Here is a 19,000-nt window from a genome sequence, read left to right as displayed (position 1 = left end):
ACTACAGCTTGTGCTAGACTTGGCCATCAGCTGTAACCCTTTTGCCAAATAAAAAGACAAGTATTTCTTTCGTGAACAGTACTTCTAATTTATATTCTTTTATTTGGCCTGGATCTGCTGGGAGAGCAGCTTACAATGAGAATGGATGTGTACTCCTTGGCATACAGTGCTGTCTTCTAGGAACACAGGAGTTACTGGCTTAGATCACATATTCCTTCACTCCACTAGCAACATGATGGAAGCCAGCAGCAAAAGATGCAAAGGAAAACACAGGAAAGCTCCTCTGAAAAATTAACTACCCAGGAGAAGCTGCTCTTGAGCCTTATTAATTAGAGGTTAGTATATGCCCTGAAGCATAAGACATTAAATCCCTTATAAATATGCATGCCGGTTCTTCAGAACTTCAGGATAATAGAGAGATGTCATAAAATTGACACTGCACCTGAGAAGCATCTAACAGATGGACAGACAGGAAAAGAAGCAGCTTCAAGCAGCTTCTCTGCAGTCTTGTGAGCAGGGAGACTTCTGGTGGCACTGGCAGGTGAATAATGTGACACAGCTTCAAATTCCTCCTGCTGAAGGTGGCTGGCTGTAGTACCCAATTTCTGCTGCACAGCCCCTCAGAGATTAATTTCCTCTTCTGCAAATGGGTGTGTTTATCTACCTTCTTAATGAGATTTTCAGACTGTAAAATATTTGTATTACACAGCTATTACTGACACTAGACTAAGTCAAAAAAAGGAAGAGATCTACTATCCAGTGATTATTAATTCATTTATTTCACTACAACTCTAGAACTTTTTCACCCTCATAGCTCCATTAATGCATCACTTTTCAGCTAAAGTGCCCTTCTAAAGCTAGTTGGAAGCTTAAGTCTGATAAATAAGTCTGGAAATTCTGTAAGCATGGAAATTTAGCCAGCAAATTTTAAATAAAATTTGGTTTTCTATTTAAAATCTTTTTATTTTAAAGACTCTATTGACCAACTGCTAAGAGCCTTGAAAATCTCCATTATGGTCATGGATTAGGACAACTGTAAAATTTTAATATACGATTTCCAAAAAACAATAGAGAAGTCTGAGAATGAAAAAAGAAAGAAAAGACTTATGCATAAGCACCCATCTTTTGTAAATAATAATTCAAAATGCCCTACACCAAAGCACCAGTCCTCAGTCATGTCAATGGAAATCTTTGATGACATCAGATCAAAAGATCAAATTTCAGGAACAGAATACATAGTACTGTCATCAGAATTGCAGCATGGCTTATGTACAAATGAACTAACTAATACTCCAGATAGTTTGGATGTTAAAACCTAAGAAAATCATAACAGCACAGCCCTTGAATTTTGATTCAGTAAAAAGTTTGTCCAGCTTGTGCTGAACCATGGATTTTAAAAGATGGTTTTCTGCCTGGTATATGAGCTAAATTAAAGTTAGCAAGATCACCTCAATGTACATAGAGTCCACACTTTTTGGTGGCTTCGTGCATCTGACAGTTTTGTCTTTTGAATTTTCCCAGTTTGATCATTGGTTGCATAACCCACCTTGACCACTAATTATCCACACTCCTTGCTGGAAACCAAAGACAGCATGAGGAACAGCAAGTATCCTGTACTTAAAGTCCAGTCTTATATGATGTTTTGGATTCTTGATTCCCTTAGGCCTAGAAGATGGCCCAGTGGAGGGGAGATTGTATAAGCAATAAATGAAGAAGTCAGGCTGGACCAAGGAGTGGCTACAGTGCAACTGATTCAAACACCCAGTACAGCAGAAATAGTAGCAAACAGCTGGTATGTGGTGGCTGGTCCATTTGGAAGGAAGAGAAGTTTAAAAAAAAATAGATTGGAAAAGAAAAAGCCCAAATGTAGCACGGTGAAGAGCAGGTGAGAGCAGCTTCATCTCCTGTCAACTCTGTGCAAGACACTTGCCTGTTCTGAAACGGAATGGGCTGCTTTACAGCTCCTTATCATGCTGATAGCCCTATGCACAGCTGAGGCCTGCCTGAGTCAATACAGAGTTTCTTTAACTCTGTATACTCCCACCTCAGCTTTGGGAAACACCATTAGTCAGCTGTGATACACAGCAAACACAGCAATTTACAGTGCACAAAACCCTTTACCCTGTCCCCCCATCCCAAAACCACTTCTTTCAAAGGGATCATGCTGAGCATGTGAATATTAAGCTCTCAATGCTAGTTAACTCCAAAGAGTTGGAAGATAGGTCAGTTTATTTATTTTAACAATCATGACAGAATCTTTAATTATGATCTATGTAAAAATGCAAATCAAGAGAGCTTTTTTCCCTGGAGAAAACAGGGATGGCACAGTGAAGCTGTTCTTGAAAACCAGCATGATTTCCAAATGAGAGCTGGGTCTTTTCAGAGCTCACCATCCCTACTGAGCATGTCCTCCTGCGCCATCCCAAACAAGGGCAGATGGAATCATGTGCTGTCATGCTCAGGGGCCATGACATGCAGTGACAAACCTATTGAGTGCCTTGGGCACTTCTGCAATAGAGGCAATAGTCTTGGGGTAAGGAACACACTGCTTCATTATAGCCTTTTATCAGAGTGCCAGTTCAAATGACAAAATAACATTATCAGTACTTTTTTAACACTGTAGGGTTTATGCCAGGAATATTTTAATTCATTCTACTTAAGTTAGTTTATTACTCATTATTGTGAAGATAGATGAAATTACTTATGAATTTCTTTTATTCTATGCAGTTTGCACAGTTAAATTCCAACAAACAAGAAGAGCCCCAGCATTAAAAAGTTAATAGAAATTACTACAAGCAATACAAATTGATCTGTTTAAAATGGAATATTTAAATTTATGGCATGTTAGAAAAATCTAGGGTAAACTGTTTTTCTTAATGAGACAATGAAAATTACCTGAATTTTGTAGATTCTTCTGGTTTTCTTACCCAGGTGCAGTTCCGCAGTTTTGTAACTATGTGAAGATAATAATCTTCTGAGTATCTAAAAAAGGAAACAACATCAAACACTAGAATACATATGACTGTATATTTAGAAAAAGTCTCTAAAAACATTCAAATGATGCATTTATTAATAATAATGTGCATGGTGCATATATAATAGATTGCTTTGAGAACTCCATGACCTATTTTATTTTGTAATTTGTAACAGCACTATCCTCATTTAACTAGCATGACCTATTAAACATCTCTTCTTAGTACTGGTGTCCTAATGAACTTCAGAAAGTTTCAAAAGTACATTTGTTCCAAACTTACATGACTAACCATAAATATTTTGAAGTTATTAGAAATCATATAAGTGCAAAATTCCAAAATAATACAAATAATTCTCTCATACTTAGTGGTTTAAACCTTGACGTGTTTTGAAAAGTGGCTCTTGCTGGCCAAGATAAAACATAACATTTCTTATGCCTTTTCTTTCACTTACTTCATAGAGTCTCCAAAGCTCAGTCATCTAAAGATAACAGAACAATAGTTACAGATGTAATTTTTCCTCTAAACTGTCTGTAAAATAAAACAATCTGCTATTTTACATGATCCAGAACTTTGGTTACATTGCTACATATAACCAAAGAGCTCTCTGCTCTTGAAAATCCATTCAAGAGATTTAAATTTGTTCAATGAAATACTTCATAACATGCAAGTCAAAAGAATTAAGATATTTTTTGCTTTCATGTTCAATGTTACTGCTTCTCCTATTTGTGCCTGGATTATAATACAGGTTTTTAAAAACAATAACTGACTTAAGATAACTGGTGGAATAGGAAGAAAAGATGGTATGGATGTCATTACTAAAATTCTATGGGACTCAAGTCTCCTTACAAGACCTAACTTGTATTATTTTAACAAAAATAGCTTAGTGTTGATCCAAATGATCATGAGTTTATTGAAGCTGTCACTTAGAAGTGTCTATTTTGAACAGTTTTACAAGAGTTGGGATGGCAAGAAACTTCACTTGTTTTAAAGTGGAGCATGAGAATTGATAAAAAGCAATATATAAAAACACTCTAGTGGTTGCAGCAGCAACATTCCAGAAGGACACAGATATGCATGTACATTTTCTTCTTATTGTGTTAAACCAGATAAGAAAGATACCATCTAAGATCACAGCCAGTATAAGCAAAGAGTGATGGAAATGGACAAACAGGGATCAAGGCCCTCCTTTTCTGGTAGCTGCCTGCTGGTATGTTATCAGCCTTGGAACTGCAGCCATAGAAAACAGAACTACCTTTCTGCTGAAGCTGATCCTTAAATTGAGTCACTGTGTGGTCAGACAAGTGTCAGAAGGAATGCAGGGGAAGGAGTGTTTGTGGGATGAAGGTGAGATAAAAGCACAAAACCGAAACAGCCAATTCTGATGTTCAATAACTCATCTGTTTCCAGTCCTTAATATAAACAAGAAATCACTCTTAGATGCTTGGACTCACAAAAAAAAAAAAAAATCAGAAATTAATAGGATAACAGACCACAAAGAGTTACTTACACTATCGTTATCCAGGAGAAAAAAAATATAGCAAATTCTAGCCTAAAGACATTGATAAGATGAAGATAAGAGTCAGAAATGAAATGAGAAATTACCATCTATTCAGAAGAAATTGCATTGACTGACAATTTTTTAGTAAGTTACAGGGAAACATTTGGTAGGGAGAGAATGTAAGCATAATCCATAACCCCAGTTCTGAGACCTCATAGGAAACATAGGCACTCACTGTCAGAAACTGTAAGGGCCCTCTCATACTTGAAACAGAAAATGCACTCAGTGTAAAAACACCAGTTGCAGAGCAAGAATACTGGAGCATTACCATAGCTGTCTCTACTGGATGGAATTGCTCTTGCTCCAAGGTATTCAAGCTCACCACCTCATATAGAAAAGCTCCATTTCCAGGTCTTTACAAGTCAGAACACCAACTCTGCTCACCCTGTGCATCCCAGTTTAGCTCCTCTCGAAACTTACAAGGACACTCTGGTCTGTCAGAACTTGTCTTTACCAGCTGGCACAGTGCCACAGGCAGCACAGACATCCCAGCATGCTGTCCTGGGGGACAGCAGCTCCCAGCTGTGGCAGCTCTGCAAGGCATCTGCTCACACCAGTAAAAATTTCTATGAAATGAACTCCAATACATACAGTATTCCTAGAAATAGTTTTTTAAAGACTCAACATGAAGCTCCGGGATTTGCTGCAGCTGGGTTTACAGCCCAGAAAACTTTGTTTTCCTCTCAGAAAGCCAACTTTAGCATTTCCTGCTTTAAAGGAGGCTTGGGGACTCACTTCTCCAAACAAACCAGTTCAGGCTATCAGGGAATCATTTCATGATTCTGCTGTAACCCAGACAGTCATTTTCTCCACTCTTCCATTTTAAAGACCTGGCACATTACATATATTTCCACTGGCACCCAGGAGCCACTAATGCTAAAAGGGTTTTATTATTAAGATAAAAACGGCTCAGGTAAATTGAATTATAAAAATACTTGGACAACACAATGATTACAGTGCTGAGAAGAGTGAATGAATCAAACATGGGGTCTTTTTGTCCTGTTTTTGTCTGCCACCTGCACCACAACCATTATAATAATTTGCTGTCCTAGAAACTCACTTATACTATATGAGCCTGACTGACAAATAACACCTGGAAGGCTTTTTTTTTTTTTCTCCAGAATATTTGTCAGGTAAGAAGTGACCTGTGTTAACTGCAGTGGCTAAGGTGGAATTACTATGCACATTCAAAGCATTGACAAAGTTCTAGTATCTTCTAAATTTTGGCAGCAAGGACAAAAGTGTAGAGACAGTATGGACACAATAGGTTAAATGTCAGAACAGACAGCTGCAGTATCACTGGTTATTTACCAAAACTAAATACCAGCTTGTAAAAAAAGTATTTGAATTAGAAGGAAAATTGAGCAGCAGGAGTGAAAAAAGGACATACTTCTACTTGGCAGTTTATGTTCAAGAAATAAACAAATAAAAAGAAAAACTGTGGCATGAAATGCAAAATTAGGGGAGGCTCTGTTTTGCCTCTGGATGCTTTAACACTACCAAAAAAAAAAAAATCAGTTTTATAAGCCCTCAGGAGATTGTACACAGGGCTTGCTCTAGAATAAAAATGGAAAACTGCTAGCAAAACTTAGCACTCCAGGCTCTTTGTCACCACCAGCACATACTTGCTACAATAATAACAACTTCCCACTTACATAGCATTTCTTACTATCAAATCATTTCACAAGTTTTAAATTAGTAATTTTTTTTCCTCTTTCTTCCAGTTTAAGAGGCAGGAGTGTCCAGAATGTCCTGCAAGTCTAGAATTGTAATATAAAGTATTTCTTTACTACACCCACGGGTCACACCTTGAAAAAACAACAAAATCCCTGCAGCTCCTCTCAGTGAAGGTCAATAGCTGCAATATTGATGGCAAAAAGCAATCCTTTGCTCCTTTTCTTTCCCAAGCACCTGTTTCTCTTCCTACTTGCCCAATTAATCTTCTGCCTCATAAATGGTACAGCCCCTTTCTCTTTATCCATGGAATAAAGGTCTTGTACTTTGTAAAGTTTCTCCCATAATCTCAACTCCAAAATGTTCTTATAATGTGAAGAGCTCATCTCCAAAGACTGTAAAACTTTGCAATGCGTGAGATAAACAACAGCATTGCTGCAAGTGGATTTTGAAAGCAATGCAGTGACTGCTTTTCCTTCCCTTGGTGTTAATCACTCAAGTTTTCAGTCAACTGCATTCTTTTACCTCTGCCAGTCCATGTTTCAGCTCTCACTATCAGTGCATCAGTAACACAGTGGTCTAGCATTTTTCAAAAGAATAAAAACTTCAATGATAGTGTTGCTGAAAGAAGTGGAATACTGATGGGAGAAGAGGTTGCAAAGAAGGGGGGAAAAAAGAATAAATATATAAAAAAGTAATAATAAGAGCAAAGACGAAATGCTGGAAATGTGATTTAAAGAGAGGTGAAAGGTCTTTAAATGCAATTAAAAAGTGAGGAGGGGGCAGAAAAGACAGAATAAGTTTTCAAATCATCATTTAATGTTGTATTAGCATGAAGTAAAAATTTGAATTCTCCAGTACTTTGAATAGGAAAAGGCATATCATTGTTTTTAGCTCACCTTTTGTTTCTCATTCAATTTCCTTTCCCAAATGGAGGGGAGAGGGGAGGAAAGCTCCCAGTTTTAAAGACAGCATGGCACCATCCATTTTAAGCTGCAACTCAGTCCTAATGAGAAGTCTTTCTTACTTTCAATGTTTTGTTTATTGGTGCATCCATACAGGAAAAGATGTTACATGTCAAAATCAAAGGCTGCTTCTCAGCTTTTCACTTTGGAAAGTGACAAGGAATTTGAGCAGGACTGATATCAAAGTTTGATTTTTCTCCATGACAGAAAAACACAGAACAGCAAGTTGAAACCCAAAATTAATTTGGGGTGTTTTTTTCCCCAATGTGTCTAAAATTAGACTGTTAGTTTCCTGTGGACTTGTTATCATAATGCAATCATGTGACTAACCAGCAGGTCTTTCTACTAGTACATTTCCAAACTTCCTCTAGTCAGCAATGCTGAACAGAATCATTAATTGAAGTTGCTCATAAAAGGAGGAGTGTTCACCAGTAAGGGAAAAGACACTCAAAAATGAAAATATACCCCATACTTCTACTCAATATTTTTGTGAATAACTTGGAATTTAATGTAACTAACTGCCAAGAAGAAATCTTGTACTGTGAAAATAAAAAAGTTAAAACCCCACCTCGAATCTTATCCATGTAAAAGAAAAAAATGCAGCAAACATTGGTTGAACTAATTCAGTTTTCTGTTGCATAGCTCCCCTTTAATGAACCAAGAATTATGTAAAAAAGGACAGTCTTTTACCCTTCTATTTAAAACAAACAAAGCAGAAAGGACAGCAAACACCTACCTTTTCTTCTTGATAGATGATGACAAAATGTTGTCCTGAATTGCCTTACATTTTGAAGCCTGTTCAAACTGGTAAATTCCATTTTTATTATGAGTTGTTCTGTTAAAAGGGAGGAGGAGGAGAAAAAGCAGAAAACTTTAAAAGAGAGAACATATTCTACCAACGTTGTCACATTTACTTTATTATGACAATACGATTAATAACCTCTGATTTAGCTGAAAACATTACTATAGAAACCTTATGGACTTCTATTGTGAAGCTCTTGTTATTAAGAGTTTTCTGCTAGGGACCATAAAATGTTTGGTTCTCTAAAATAACCCTATTTCATAGTCTGAATTATATTTTCCACTTTACACTGTAATCAGCAAATGTAATTTTAAAAAAATAAATTAAATTGAATGTCCCTTGAACATTAGGTTTTGAAGATTTAAAATATTCACTAGCAAAATATTTAACAGATGTGAGCTCCTAAACTTGTTGATGAAATGCAACATTCAGAGTGAATGTAATATATAGAGAAAAGTTCATCCACAGGTAAAGTGGATCTCTGTACTTTGACCTTAACTTACTGATTCAAGCATAATACTTTCTGCCGTGTTTATTCTTTATTTACACAGAAAGAACAAATATTTGTAAAAGGGACCAGGGGAAGTGCCAGATAGTAATCTTTAATTCCTGTCTTATTTTCACCAAACTCCTGTGTGGTCGTCTTGCTCTGGGCAGCCCTTGTAGATGAATGAGATGTAAATTAGTAAATGACTGAGATACCAAGGTCTCATTCATTCACCTCAGTTCATCCTGTATCTATGTCCAATCTCATACAATCACCCTCTTCTAACATCACCCTTTGTTCTATGGATTGCCATTTATCATAAAGATTTTTCCTCTGGCATTATTTTCCCTGCCCCTCACCATGTTCTTCCCTGCCACCTCCCCCTCCTCTTTGCTCCTTTCCACTGATTCACTACTTACAGAGCCCTTGGACATTGCAGCCTATTTGCCCAAACCAGAAGTAGAAGCACAGAAGACAGATGCTGTGTGCTGTTCGTAGAGAACAACTGAAACATCTCTGCCCAGAGGCGCTCACACACACAGAGAAAGCCCTTCCTGCTTTGTGCTCCTGAGCCATCACTGCTTTTACTGACAAGGACCAAAACCCCACTGCCTTCACTTGCTACAGCATGGAGACCCCTTAGCAACAAGATTTCTGACGAGCTGATTTTGAAGACTTTGCTTGGGAAAGTTGCCATTTCAATCCACAGAACCAGAGTGGCTCAGGTTGGAAGGCATCTCTAGAGCTCATCTAGTCCAAACTCCCTGCTCAGGCAGGCCTACCTAGAGTGGGTAAGCAAGGACCATGACCAGATGCTTTGAATATCTCCAAGCACAGAGACTCCACAACCTACCTGAGCAGCCTGTGCCAGTGCTCAGTCACCCTTAAAGTGAAAAAGTGATGCCTGATGGTCAGAGGGAACCTCCTGTGTTTCAGCTGGTGCCCACTGCCTCTGTTCTGTCACTGAGCACCACTAATGAGAACTTGGCTCCATCCCCTGCACCCTCCCTTCAGGTATCATCCTGAGCATTCTCTTCTTAAACACTTCAAATAAGAACAAGAAAGAGAAGAATAAATGCTTGTTTATTTTGCTACTGAACTGACTCTCATGGTCATAGGGAAGGAAAGAACCACCAACCACCTTCTTTTTCTTTCCCTTGCCCATGAATTTTCTAGAGTTAGTCACTCCTAGTAGCAATTTCCACAGGAAGTAGGCTGCCAAGGAGAGAGAACAGCCCTCTTCATTTCTTCCCACCACCAATAAATTCTTCCCAGTATACACTCAGTGCCCCTGAGGACGCATCCAGTCTGTATGCCCTTTGCTGAGGAAAACAGTAAGACAACACAACATAAACCTCTATCCTTTCAGTTCAATAGATAGTAACAGCTGGCACTGCCTACTGAGAGCTCCTTGGCTGCCTTTGCATACAGCTCTTTATCTCATTTTTTCTCAAGGAGTGAAATACAAATAGCAGAAGACTCTCAGAGCACACAGTTCAGAGCTAAGAACTCTGAAGATCTCACACAGCAAGTGCTAGCAAATATTCTGCCTACAAAATTTATGTACACAGGTTTACTGCAGCTTGGTCTGAATGGTTCTGTCTATACAGAACAGCCAGGTAGGCCCTTTCCAGTTCTCAAACAAATTTAGTTAGCACTGCTTCCTCTCATGCTTCCTCTCTCTTGCTTCTTTAACTTAGTAACATCAAATGATTATTCTGCAGCTGCAGCTTAAAATAAGAGAAATGGCTACAGGCAAAAGTTTTGCTGCCTAAACATCATCTTAAAGAAATAGAAAAGAAAAAAAAAAAAAAAAAGAACAACTGATAAAAGCAAAGTCCATGTTACTGCTGCAAATAAGCCGTTCAATATAACTAAAACCTAAGATGTTGGATGCTGATTTGAGAAGTGGCCCCAGCCCTTCTGAGCCACAGCTGGCCAGAAGAGACCCTGCCTAACATGTGAAGACTGCCGAGTGGATGACCAAGTCAGAGCAGGCAGATGGGTTGGATCAGCTCCCTGCAAGAGGCATTAGCAGAGTACCAACATTCTTGTACAACTCTGAGCAGACAACCATTACAAGTCCCTACAGCTTACTATTAATTTATGTCTTGAGATCTGTGGGGCAATGAATAAATATTCTCTCAAATACAAGCTTTACTCCACAGACTTTTAGTCCTTTAAAAAATTCATAAGATCAACACAAGCAAGTTGGCTCATTTTTTAATACACAATTGTTTTTATGCAATCATTTTCAAGACCTGAAAAATTCAAAAAAGAGGAAGTCAGAGAAAAAAGAGAGAACAAAATAAATCCCTATTCTGGTTTGTCATTAAAGCCACAAATCAGTTTTATAGCCACATGACAGATCACCAAAATGCTTCTTTTGTGGCTTTTTGTACATAAAAATTACTTAACCCTCTTTATGTGGTTCAAAAGGTACAAAATTAAAACAATTTATTTTCAAGATATTTAAAACAATTACTCATTCCATTAAAAGTTAAATTTCTGTTTCACTGTCAGAGTAGCCTTTGCTTCACATGAGGGAAATCTTTTTGCACTTAGATAAAGATGGGTGTGCAAGAGGCAGTCCAGACTTCTACTGCATCACTCATGGCAAAGTTGTACAGACATCAAACTCAAATTTCTGTTTATTTCAGACAACTGTGCAAGGCAACATTTACCACTAAATGAATTTACCTGACCTAGTCTTCGTTCACTACTTAGAGCAGCACTACAGCTTCTGCAATGAGATCAATAACGTGCCTAACAACACAGATATCAGGCAACATTCAACTAATTTCGTGAACTATTCAGCTAAACAAGAACTTGAAGTAGAAACATTCTGTTGGCTTGAACTCATAAACTGATGATACTGGGAAATTTCAGCTGTATTTTCCCTAGGGCTTAGATGTTCTCAAAGCCAGTCTCACTGGACAAAATCTGAAAAACAGGGGCTTTTTTTAATCCTATACGAACAGCTTGAGGACCACATACTTCCTATGGTAATTCTAGAAACTCAGGAAGTACACCATCTGTACTTAAATAAATCCTCAGTAGATTAAGACCATGTGCCTTATCTATCAGCACGTTTTTATTCTGTGTTTTGCTCTCAGGAAGACAGGAGATCCTCAAACTGTAAAATTGTTTAAGACAAGGACTAACTCCACCTTTACACAGAAACTATATGGAAAGTCCTTTTGCTGCTCTTGCAGCATTCAGTCCTGTGACAACAGGGAACCTTAGTGCAGGGAATCACCAGACAGAGGGGTATGTCAAATAATACAGCATTCTGGGGGAGCAGAAAGGTACAAGAAAGAAAGGCAAAGGTACGCCCTTTAAAAACAAAACCAAATCCAACCCCAGTTATCAGAGTAGGGAAATGGGACAGGCATAAGATGGAGGAATGGCAGGGAAGAAAAGAAAAAAGGCAGATGGAAAAACTGGTGGGGTCAGTTATACTGTAACATCAAGATTAAAAGGTCACTCCTCTAGATATCCCTCAAAATCAGGTAGAAACAAAGAATGTGGGATGAGATAATCAAAACTTCTCAGAATTGAACTGTCTGGCAGCAGTGAAAGCAACAAAAATTTCACCTCCCTACTAAGTCCACACTGAAAGTAAGGGAAAATCCCACTCGTTGGCTATTCACTCCATACCCAGCATAATAAATTGTTGCTCTTTTCTATAGCTTCTTGATCTTGTCTGTCTGAAGCAGCACAAGAGCTCTAAACATGTTCCAGCTGAGCATCTCCAGCTAAAAAGAATAACTTCTGTTTGCACATTTTTATCATTCTACCAAAATGGCACTGAATAGCATTATCCAGATTGTGAATATCTTCTGTCCTAATCTCTCCCTAGAAGGGACTAATTTATATTTGAATATCATCATCTGTTAGTTGAATACTATTAAAAAACCCAAAATCCATACTTCCATAGGAAGGGTGCTCTTAAGTGCTGTCTTTGACACTATTTCAAATCAATCAGATGATAAGAATATAGTGATGTTTTTAAAGTTCACAACACCTTGATTAATAAGGCAATACACAATTTAAATTCTTGGTGAAATGGACTATAAAAATTGCTTCATCAAACCACAAGAGTAAGAATTTGTCTTGAAACATTAATCACAGAAAATGTTAAAGGGATTGATCCTACTATCTTTATTCAAGTTCCCATAGAGGTATTGCTTATCTAAGGAATGCTAAATCTGGTCTTTAACACAAACTGCATCTTGAAATTATTTGAAAGACCCTCCAGTGCATTCACCAGGGTTATGTATAACATCAGATACTTTTTATTTATAAAATCCATAAACTGTGTGACAGGTAACATGACAAGCAACATTCAGAGCCTCGTGGTAGGTGAAGTGAAAAGAATAAGGTACTTACACTAAAGTCATGTTACAAGGGCACACAATAGAATGACAGAGCAGTTTCACTTGGACCAAGTAAACAGAAACCTTTCACCACTGTCAGAACATAAATGTGTCCTGGCAGCAGCTTTCAAGTGAACACCTATTCATTTAGACAGAACTAATACATGAGGCATGGGTTCAAAATGTGCTCCTAAACTATATCTGCATGCATCACTTGGGGATGAAGGGGCAAAATATTAAGAGAGCAGTAAAATTAGTGAAGTGGACCCCCACTGCTGACTAATCTAAACCATAGCAAATTATTTGTGCAATATACTAGGCTACTCCATAATTGTGGAATTAGCCTCTCTTTTTCCCCTTCTGTCTGCCTGAATGCAATATTTTGTCAGGAAACAGAATGTAGCATTGTTAATTAAGTATAGCTGTTTCCTTCATAGGCCTGCATACAGATCTGCTGCTGAGAGAGGAATTGGAGAAATCAACACTACGGAACACTGTATTAATACTAACTTGTTTACCCATAGCTTCTCAACCACTTCCTCCCACTGTTCAATTACCTCAGTGGTCTTTACACTGCGCTTGCCCTGGACCTGCAAAGACAGAAAGCAAGCTGGGGAAATAGTAAGTGAATGCCTTAAAATTGGCAACACAGGCTAACTGAGTAATGGTGGTCAGTTCTTTAGGGTACTGCTGCCTTGTTACTTTTATATAAAGTATACATAAATAGTGCTATTTTTTGACTTCCCTTGCAGGACCTGGCAAGATTTATCTGCTACATATTCGTGGGTAGTATAATATGAGCTAGAATTTCTTCCTAAATTTAACCTAGTACACCCTGGGCCTCATAACAGAAAATACTACCTAGCTTCTCTTACTATTTTCATTTTCCCCTGATAAGCACTAGCAGTACTGAGTCTTCTGTTCTACTATTAATGTAACCACTAAACAAACAAATATGCCTGCACAAACACAGCTGGGGAGAGAGGAAAGGAGAGAGGGAAGACCAAGGATCTAAAGGTGAGAAAAATGCAAGACTTCTTTTTTTGGTTGTACTGTTGAAAATATAAGAAGGCTGTAATTAAAAAAAAATATAAATTGTACTAACAGTTACAGCTTAAAAATCGAGAGGACAGTATGAGGCATAGATAGGAGAATCTGCCAGAGAACATACTATTGCAGTATAAATGATACTGATTCTATGAATAAGTCTGGGGGCTACTAGACATATCTTACTGACAGTAGCCTTTCTTTTCAGTAAGAAACCCTACTAAGAGGCACAGTAGGCTGTGAAACAAGCCTAAGACTAGACGCGCAAGCCGTACAGTAGAGGCAGTCACATTGCTCCAATTAGCTAAGGCATAACAAAAAAAAAGGGGAAAGCAACGTCCTGTAAGAGACATACCACATCATCAAGGTTATTTACTAAGACACAGATCTCCAGAGAACTTTAGGTGCCTGGTCACCATGTATTTAAACACTGCTGCACATAATAGCTGCCTAAATTTTTAAGAGAGTCTTATCCATTCCCCTGCTTTTCATCCTTTCATCATTCAGTTTCATCCTTTTAAAAGTATTACTCAAAGTAAAAGAACAGATTAGCTTTCAATGCGGCAAAGCAACAGAATAATAGAGCCTTAGAGATTCTTTGGGAGATGTCTGGTTACAAATATGCCTCCAACAGCAAAGGAAATAATGATAAAAAAGATTAGCTTGTGACTGTGAAGATTGTCTAGATTACTTTTACTTAGAGATCAAAGATAGTGCCTAGGTTTCTTTTCTTTCTCCTTTCCTGGAAACATCCATGTACATCCTCTTATGCAGGAAAGGACGTTGCTGCCAATAACACAGCAATGCCATTCAAATGATCAGGGTTGTTTAGGAGAACCACACTGCCCTACAGCACACTGGAATCCAATTCCTATTGACCAGACCATCCATCTCCATCACTGAGGGATTGGTCTGAACCTCCTGAATGAGTCCAGATGCTCTCTGGATCAAGCGTCTCCAGCATGGCCCTTAGCCAGGCCCAGTCCAGCTGCTGCCTGGATCAAACCCCTCCAGCATGGCCCCCTGCCCAGTCTTGCTGCTCTCTGGATGAAGTAACAGCTCCTGGTCAGTCCAGCCCAGCAGCTCTCCCTCCTTTCTCATTAGCCACACATGCACCACAAACTCCTGTCAGGCCAGCTTACTGAGCATAGTCATTCAGGTGAGAAAGCACATCCACTCTTGGATTCAGCTGGCAAGAAATCTCTCCAAAGACACTAGAGTTACAGGAGCTTGAGTACATTGAAACTTTCTTTGATGAATTATTTACTTGACACACTTTTGCAGTCACTTAGTCATGAAGAAATACAATTTCAAGCTGACAAAAACTAGCATCAAATTGGTGCCAAAATCCTCCAAGTAGAATAAGGAAAAATACATATTTAAAATCACAATCTCCCTTGTCCAATTACAAAGGTTAAAAAAATGACATGGATTTTCAGACCTTTTTGGTATGTGTTGTTTCTACTTTCATTGCTCCAGTTGAGTGTACTAACAGCAGATGGGAAATAGTTAGACTGTTCTTCGAAGTGCTCTCTGTCAGCATTTCTAGTCAATTCAATTCCATGGTATAACATAGAGATCTGAATGAAAGGAGATGCTGCTCGGAAAGTAGCAGGGAAGAGCATGAGGAGATGAGCCAGGGAGAAACCACAGACAGCCCAAAACAGAGTGGAGAGAAGAACGGAATAATGGCTACAAAAAAAGCAAAGCAGAACAGTACAAACTGGAAAAACCAACATCAAATGGGGGAAAGAAGGGGGGAAAAAAAGCAGAAAGAAGAACAGGAAAGAGAAGCTGACTAGATACTCATAACATCAGGTAGGAACATTTTCTTTTACTATAACTTTGAAAGATGCTATAAAATTACCCTTGTGCTCTCTCCCTCAATATTTAAAACTTTCACAAGCTGTATCTCATCAGAAACACATAAGAAATGCACTGTTAGGGTACACTGCAATCAGTGCTGTAACTAACATCACTTGCATTCACTTAGGGAAAGCACAGGCTGATAAAATCAGCTAGATTGAGTGAGAGGGTGGCCTCAGTAAGGTTAACTGCACTGTCACCATTGTCTTCAACACAACCAGGACATCATAGTTTCTGGGAAAGACCCAATTCTTAAGTTCTTTCTAATTTTTATAATGCGTTTTTGACCATAGTATATATTACCATATAATAGTCATGGTAACTGCAAAGGTAATAATGCCATATAAAGTAAAAGAAGAAAGAAAAAATATTTCAAAACTACTTCTTACAAAGCATTGATCTCATGTGGATTACACCACCATCTTCTGCACTCTTAGCTTTCCTACAGCGTGTGGGGACCCAAGTGCATGAAAACAATAGTCATTAGTATTGAAGTTTGCACGTAAGGCACAACGTTTCACAGCTGATTTTACAAAGTACCTTCATATTAAACTTCACAGTATAAAATAACAGGCTGGAAAGCAAAAATCTACTCTGATCTAGAAGGTCAAGACAAAGGATCAAATGAATGGGCTCCCACAAAGTACAATGCCAAGCCAAAACTAAACAGGCTTCATATGACTTGCCTTTATCGTAAGCATTGTAAATGACAAATCTGTATTTTTAACTAAATACAGATTACACAAACAGTAACAGCATTACCCAGCCCCACCTTCCTGGAAAGAGGAATAAAAAGATACCTGGAACGTGTCATTCAGCAGGCACTTTTTGCATCGTACGCTAACAAAATTGCTCTACGCAATATTTTATCGGGCTCCGAACCAACGGCAGAGTGACAGCCATCAATAAGAGGGCCCATGAGCAAACAATTCATTATAGTTAAAGCAAAGTGCCATTTGCCCTAATAATCTCTAACGCTGATCAAGCTACCGAAACAAAAGCAAGAACGAACGGGAGCGAAGGCGAATTTCTGCTTTTGCAGACCCGACCTCACGGACCCACCCGCGGGCGTCCAGCCCGTACCTGTTCTCGGTCTGAGGAAGGGGCGTCAGTGGAGACCTGAGGGCTCGCACCACTTTCGGCGTGACAGCCGCAACTCCGGCGTCCTCCTCCCAGCCCCTGGCAAGCGAGACGGAAAAACAAAGTTGTCAGGACCAGTGATTGAACATCACCCGGCGAGAGCGGCGCCGCTCTCCTGCCCAAGACCCGCGCCGAGCCCAGACCGAGCCGGGGGCACCGCGCCAGGCTCCGCCGCGCCCCGCGGGGCTCGTCCCGCTCCTCCCGCCCTCCCCAGCCGGCTCCGGATCGCGGGCGAGGCCGCCCGGCCGCCCTACCTGGCGCGGAGGGGCTGCTGGCCGCCCAGGCGCAGGAGGCAGCCTCCCAGCAGCAGACTGCCCAGCGCCGCGGCCAAGGCGATGACAGCCCGCATGGTGCGCTCGGCAGCGGCGCCCGTCGCAGCTACGGCCCCATAGTATTTAAGGGAAGCTGCGGGGAGGGGGAGGCGGCCATGGCAGCCACAGGGTCTCTGCGCTCCGCCCCTCGCCCGCAGCCCTGCGCCGCCGCCGCCATCGGCCCCCCCCTCCCGCCGCGGCCGCCTCGCGGGCCCGGCCCGCCGGGGCTGGTGGGGAGCGGCCGGGCTCGGCCGGCGTGAGGGCGGCACCCGGGCGGCCTTTGCCAGCGACCTAGACAGGCGGCCGCTCGGGGCGTTTCCTGCAGCGCTTCCCTGAGTCGAGGGCGGCGGAGCGAGGGAGTAGAAACTGCCTGAACTTTAATGGGGGAGAGGGGCGCTGTGCGGGGCGGCGGCGGGAGCACGGTGCGGGGATTGCCCGGCGAGGGCAGGCAGCCCTGCCCCGTGGCTGGCGTAGTGAAGACGCTGCTACTTCAATAGCTCTTTCTCTGAATTAAAATATAATAGTCAGCATGTCCTGTGTGTTTTTGTCTTAGGAAAGGTATGTTATAAAATTATAGATAAAAATGACGCCACGTGGAACACCGTGTGTGTGCGGCTCTGGGGTCCCCCAACATAAAAAGGCTGTGAACTTGTTCAGTGGAGGGCCGTGAACCTGATCTGAGGGGTGGAACACCTCTGCTGTGGGGAGAGCTGGGGTGGTTCAGCCTGGAGAAGGCTCTGGGGGGACCTCATTACAGCTTTCTGCTCACTGAAGGAGGCCTACAAGAAAGCTGGGGAGGGACTTTTTAACAAGGGCATGTGGTGATAAGACAAGCAGGATGGCTTTAAACTGAAAGAAGACAGGTTTAGATAGAATATTAGGAAGATATTCTTTACTGTGAGCATGGTGAGGCACTGGAACAGGTTACCCAGAGAAGCCATGGATGCCCCATCCCTGGAAGTGTTCAAGGCCAGCTTGGATCAACGTGACCTAGTGGAAGGTGTCCCTGCTTATGGCAAGGGGTGCTTATGATCTATAAGGTCACTTTCAACCCCAAACATTCTATGAGTCTATGAATTCGAGTGGTTTTGGTAAAAAAATGTTTCTGTAGTGAGCATGTATCTTTCTACTTGATGGTACATTCAGTGTTTCTTTCACAAGCCATTGGTATGAGAAACCTAGTAAGGTGACAAGGTGCCAATAACTAGGTCCCCTTTATTAAAAGTGGGTAGAAGAGATGCTGTGACTTACAGCAGCCTTTCAATTGTGAGCTGACACCTTGTTTTTGCAGATTCTTCCCTGTCCTTCATGTTTTCTGTATCTGTGAGCATTTCCTTAAGTCTTGGAGCTGCTGCTCATCAAACAATGGCTAGAAAGTCTCAAAGTAAGAGCTCTACTGCTCTATATTAGTGAAGTAATGCAGACTTGATATTGTGAGTGGTTAGATATGACAGTAAGAAGCAGCAAGGCTCTAGGAAGTGCACCAGAGGAACAGCACAGCACCATCTGTGATTGTGATGGGCTATGCAGGGAAACATCTAGTGATGTTTTTGGGGCATTCGTTTGCTTGCTGGAGAGCAGCGCGTGGGTGCTAGTGGGAGGGAGCTAGAAGCAGTTGGCTGATATCCCAAGGGGTTGCAGGTATCTGACTGGCTCATTGAACAGTCCCCTGGGAGCACAGCTCAGTTGTCTTCTCGGCTATGAGGTACTTAATTGTAATAGCAAAACAAAGCCAGCATGAAGACTTCTGAAGTCCTGAAGAAGCTTGCTGGTTCAAGATTGTTGTGAATCTCTAA

General features: G+C 40.5%; 1 protein-coding gene across 2 annotated transcripts in view; it reads right to left on the bottom strand.

The window, feature by feature from the left end:
* Positions 1-17,382, bottom strand: part of ST8SIA6 (ST8 alpha-N-acetyl-neuraminide alpha-2,8-sialyltransferase 6) — a 45,419-nt gene extending 28,037 nt beyond the window's left edge. Inside the window, exons 1-4 of one of the 2 annotated variants that reach the window (XM_030227439.2) lie at positions 17,148-17,380; positions 16,837-16,932; positions 7,909-8,007; positions 2,896-2,982 (exon numbers count right to left, since the gene is read on the bottom strand). In XM_030227439.2, the coding sequence (XP_030083299.2) occupies positions 2,896-2,982; positions 7,909-8,007; positions 16,837-16,932; positions 17,148-17,242 (377 nt within the window). In that variant the 5' untranslated portion in view covers positions 17,243-17,380. Of the gene's footprint in view, positions 1-2,895; positions 2,983-7,908; positions 8,008-16,836; positions 16,933-17,147 lie in introns of both variants that reach the window. The other variant, XM_030227447.2, reaches the window with a different exon arrangement.
* Between the last annotated feature and the right edge of the window lie 1,618 nt (positions 17,383-19,000).

This window comes from Serinus canaria, chromosome 2 (genome assembly GCF_022539315.1).
Source record: "Serinus canaria isolate serCan28SL12 chromosome 2, serCan2020, whole genome shotgun sequence".
Lineage (NCBI taxonomy): Eukaryota > Metazoa > Chordata > Aves > Passeriformes > Fringillidae > Serinus > Serinus canaria.
The sequence above is the reverse complement of the archived record's forward strand: the minus strand, read 5'-3'. Positions and strand labels throughout refer to the sequence as shown.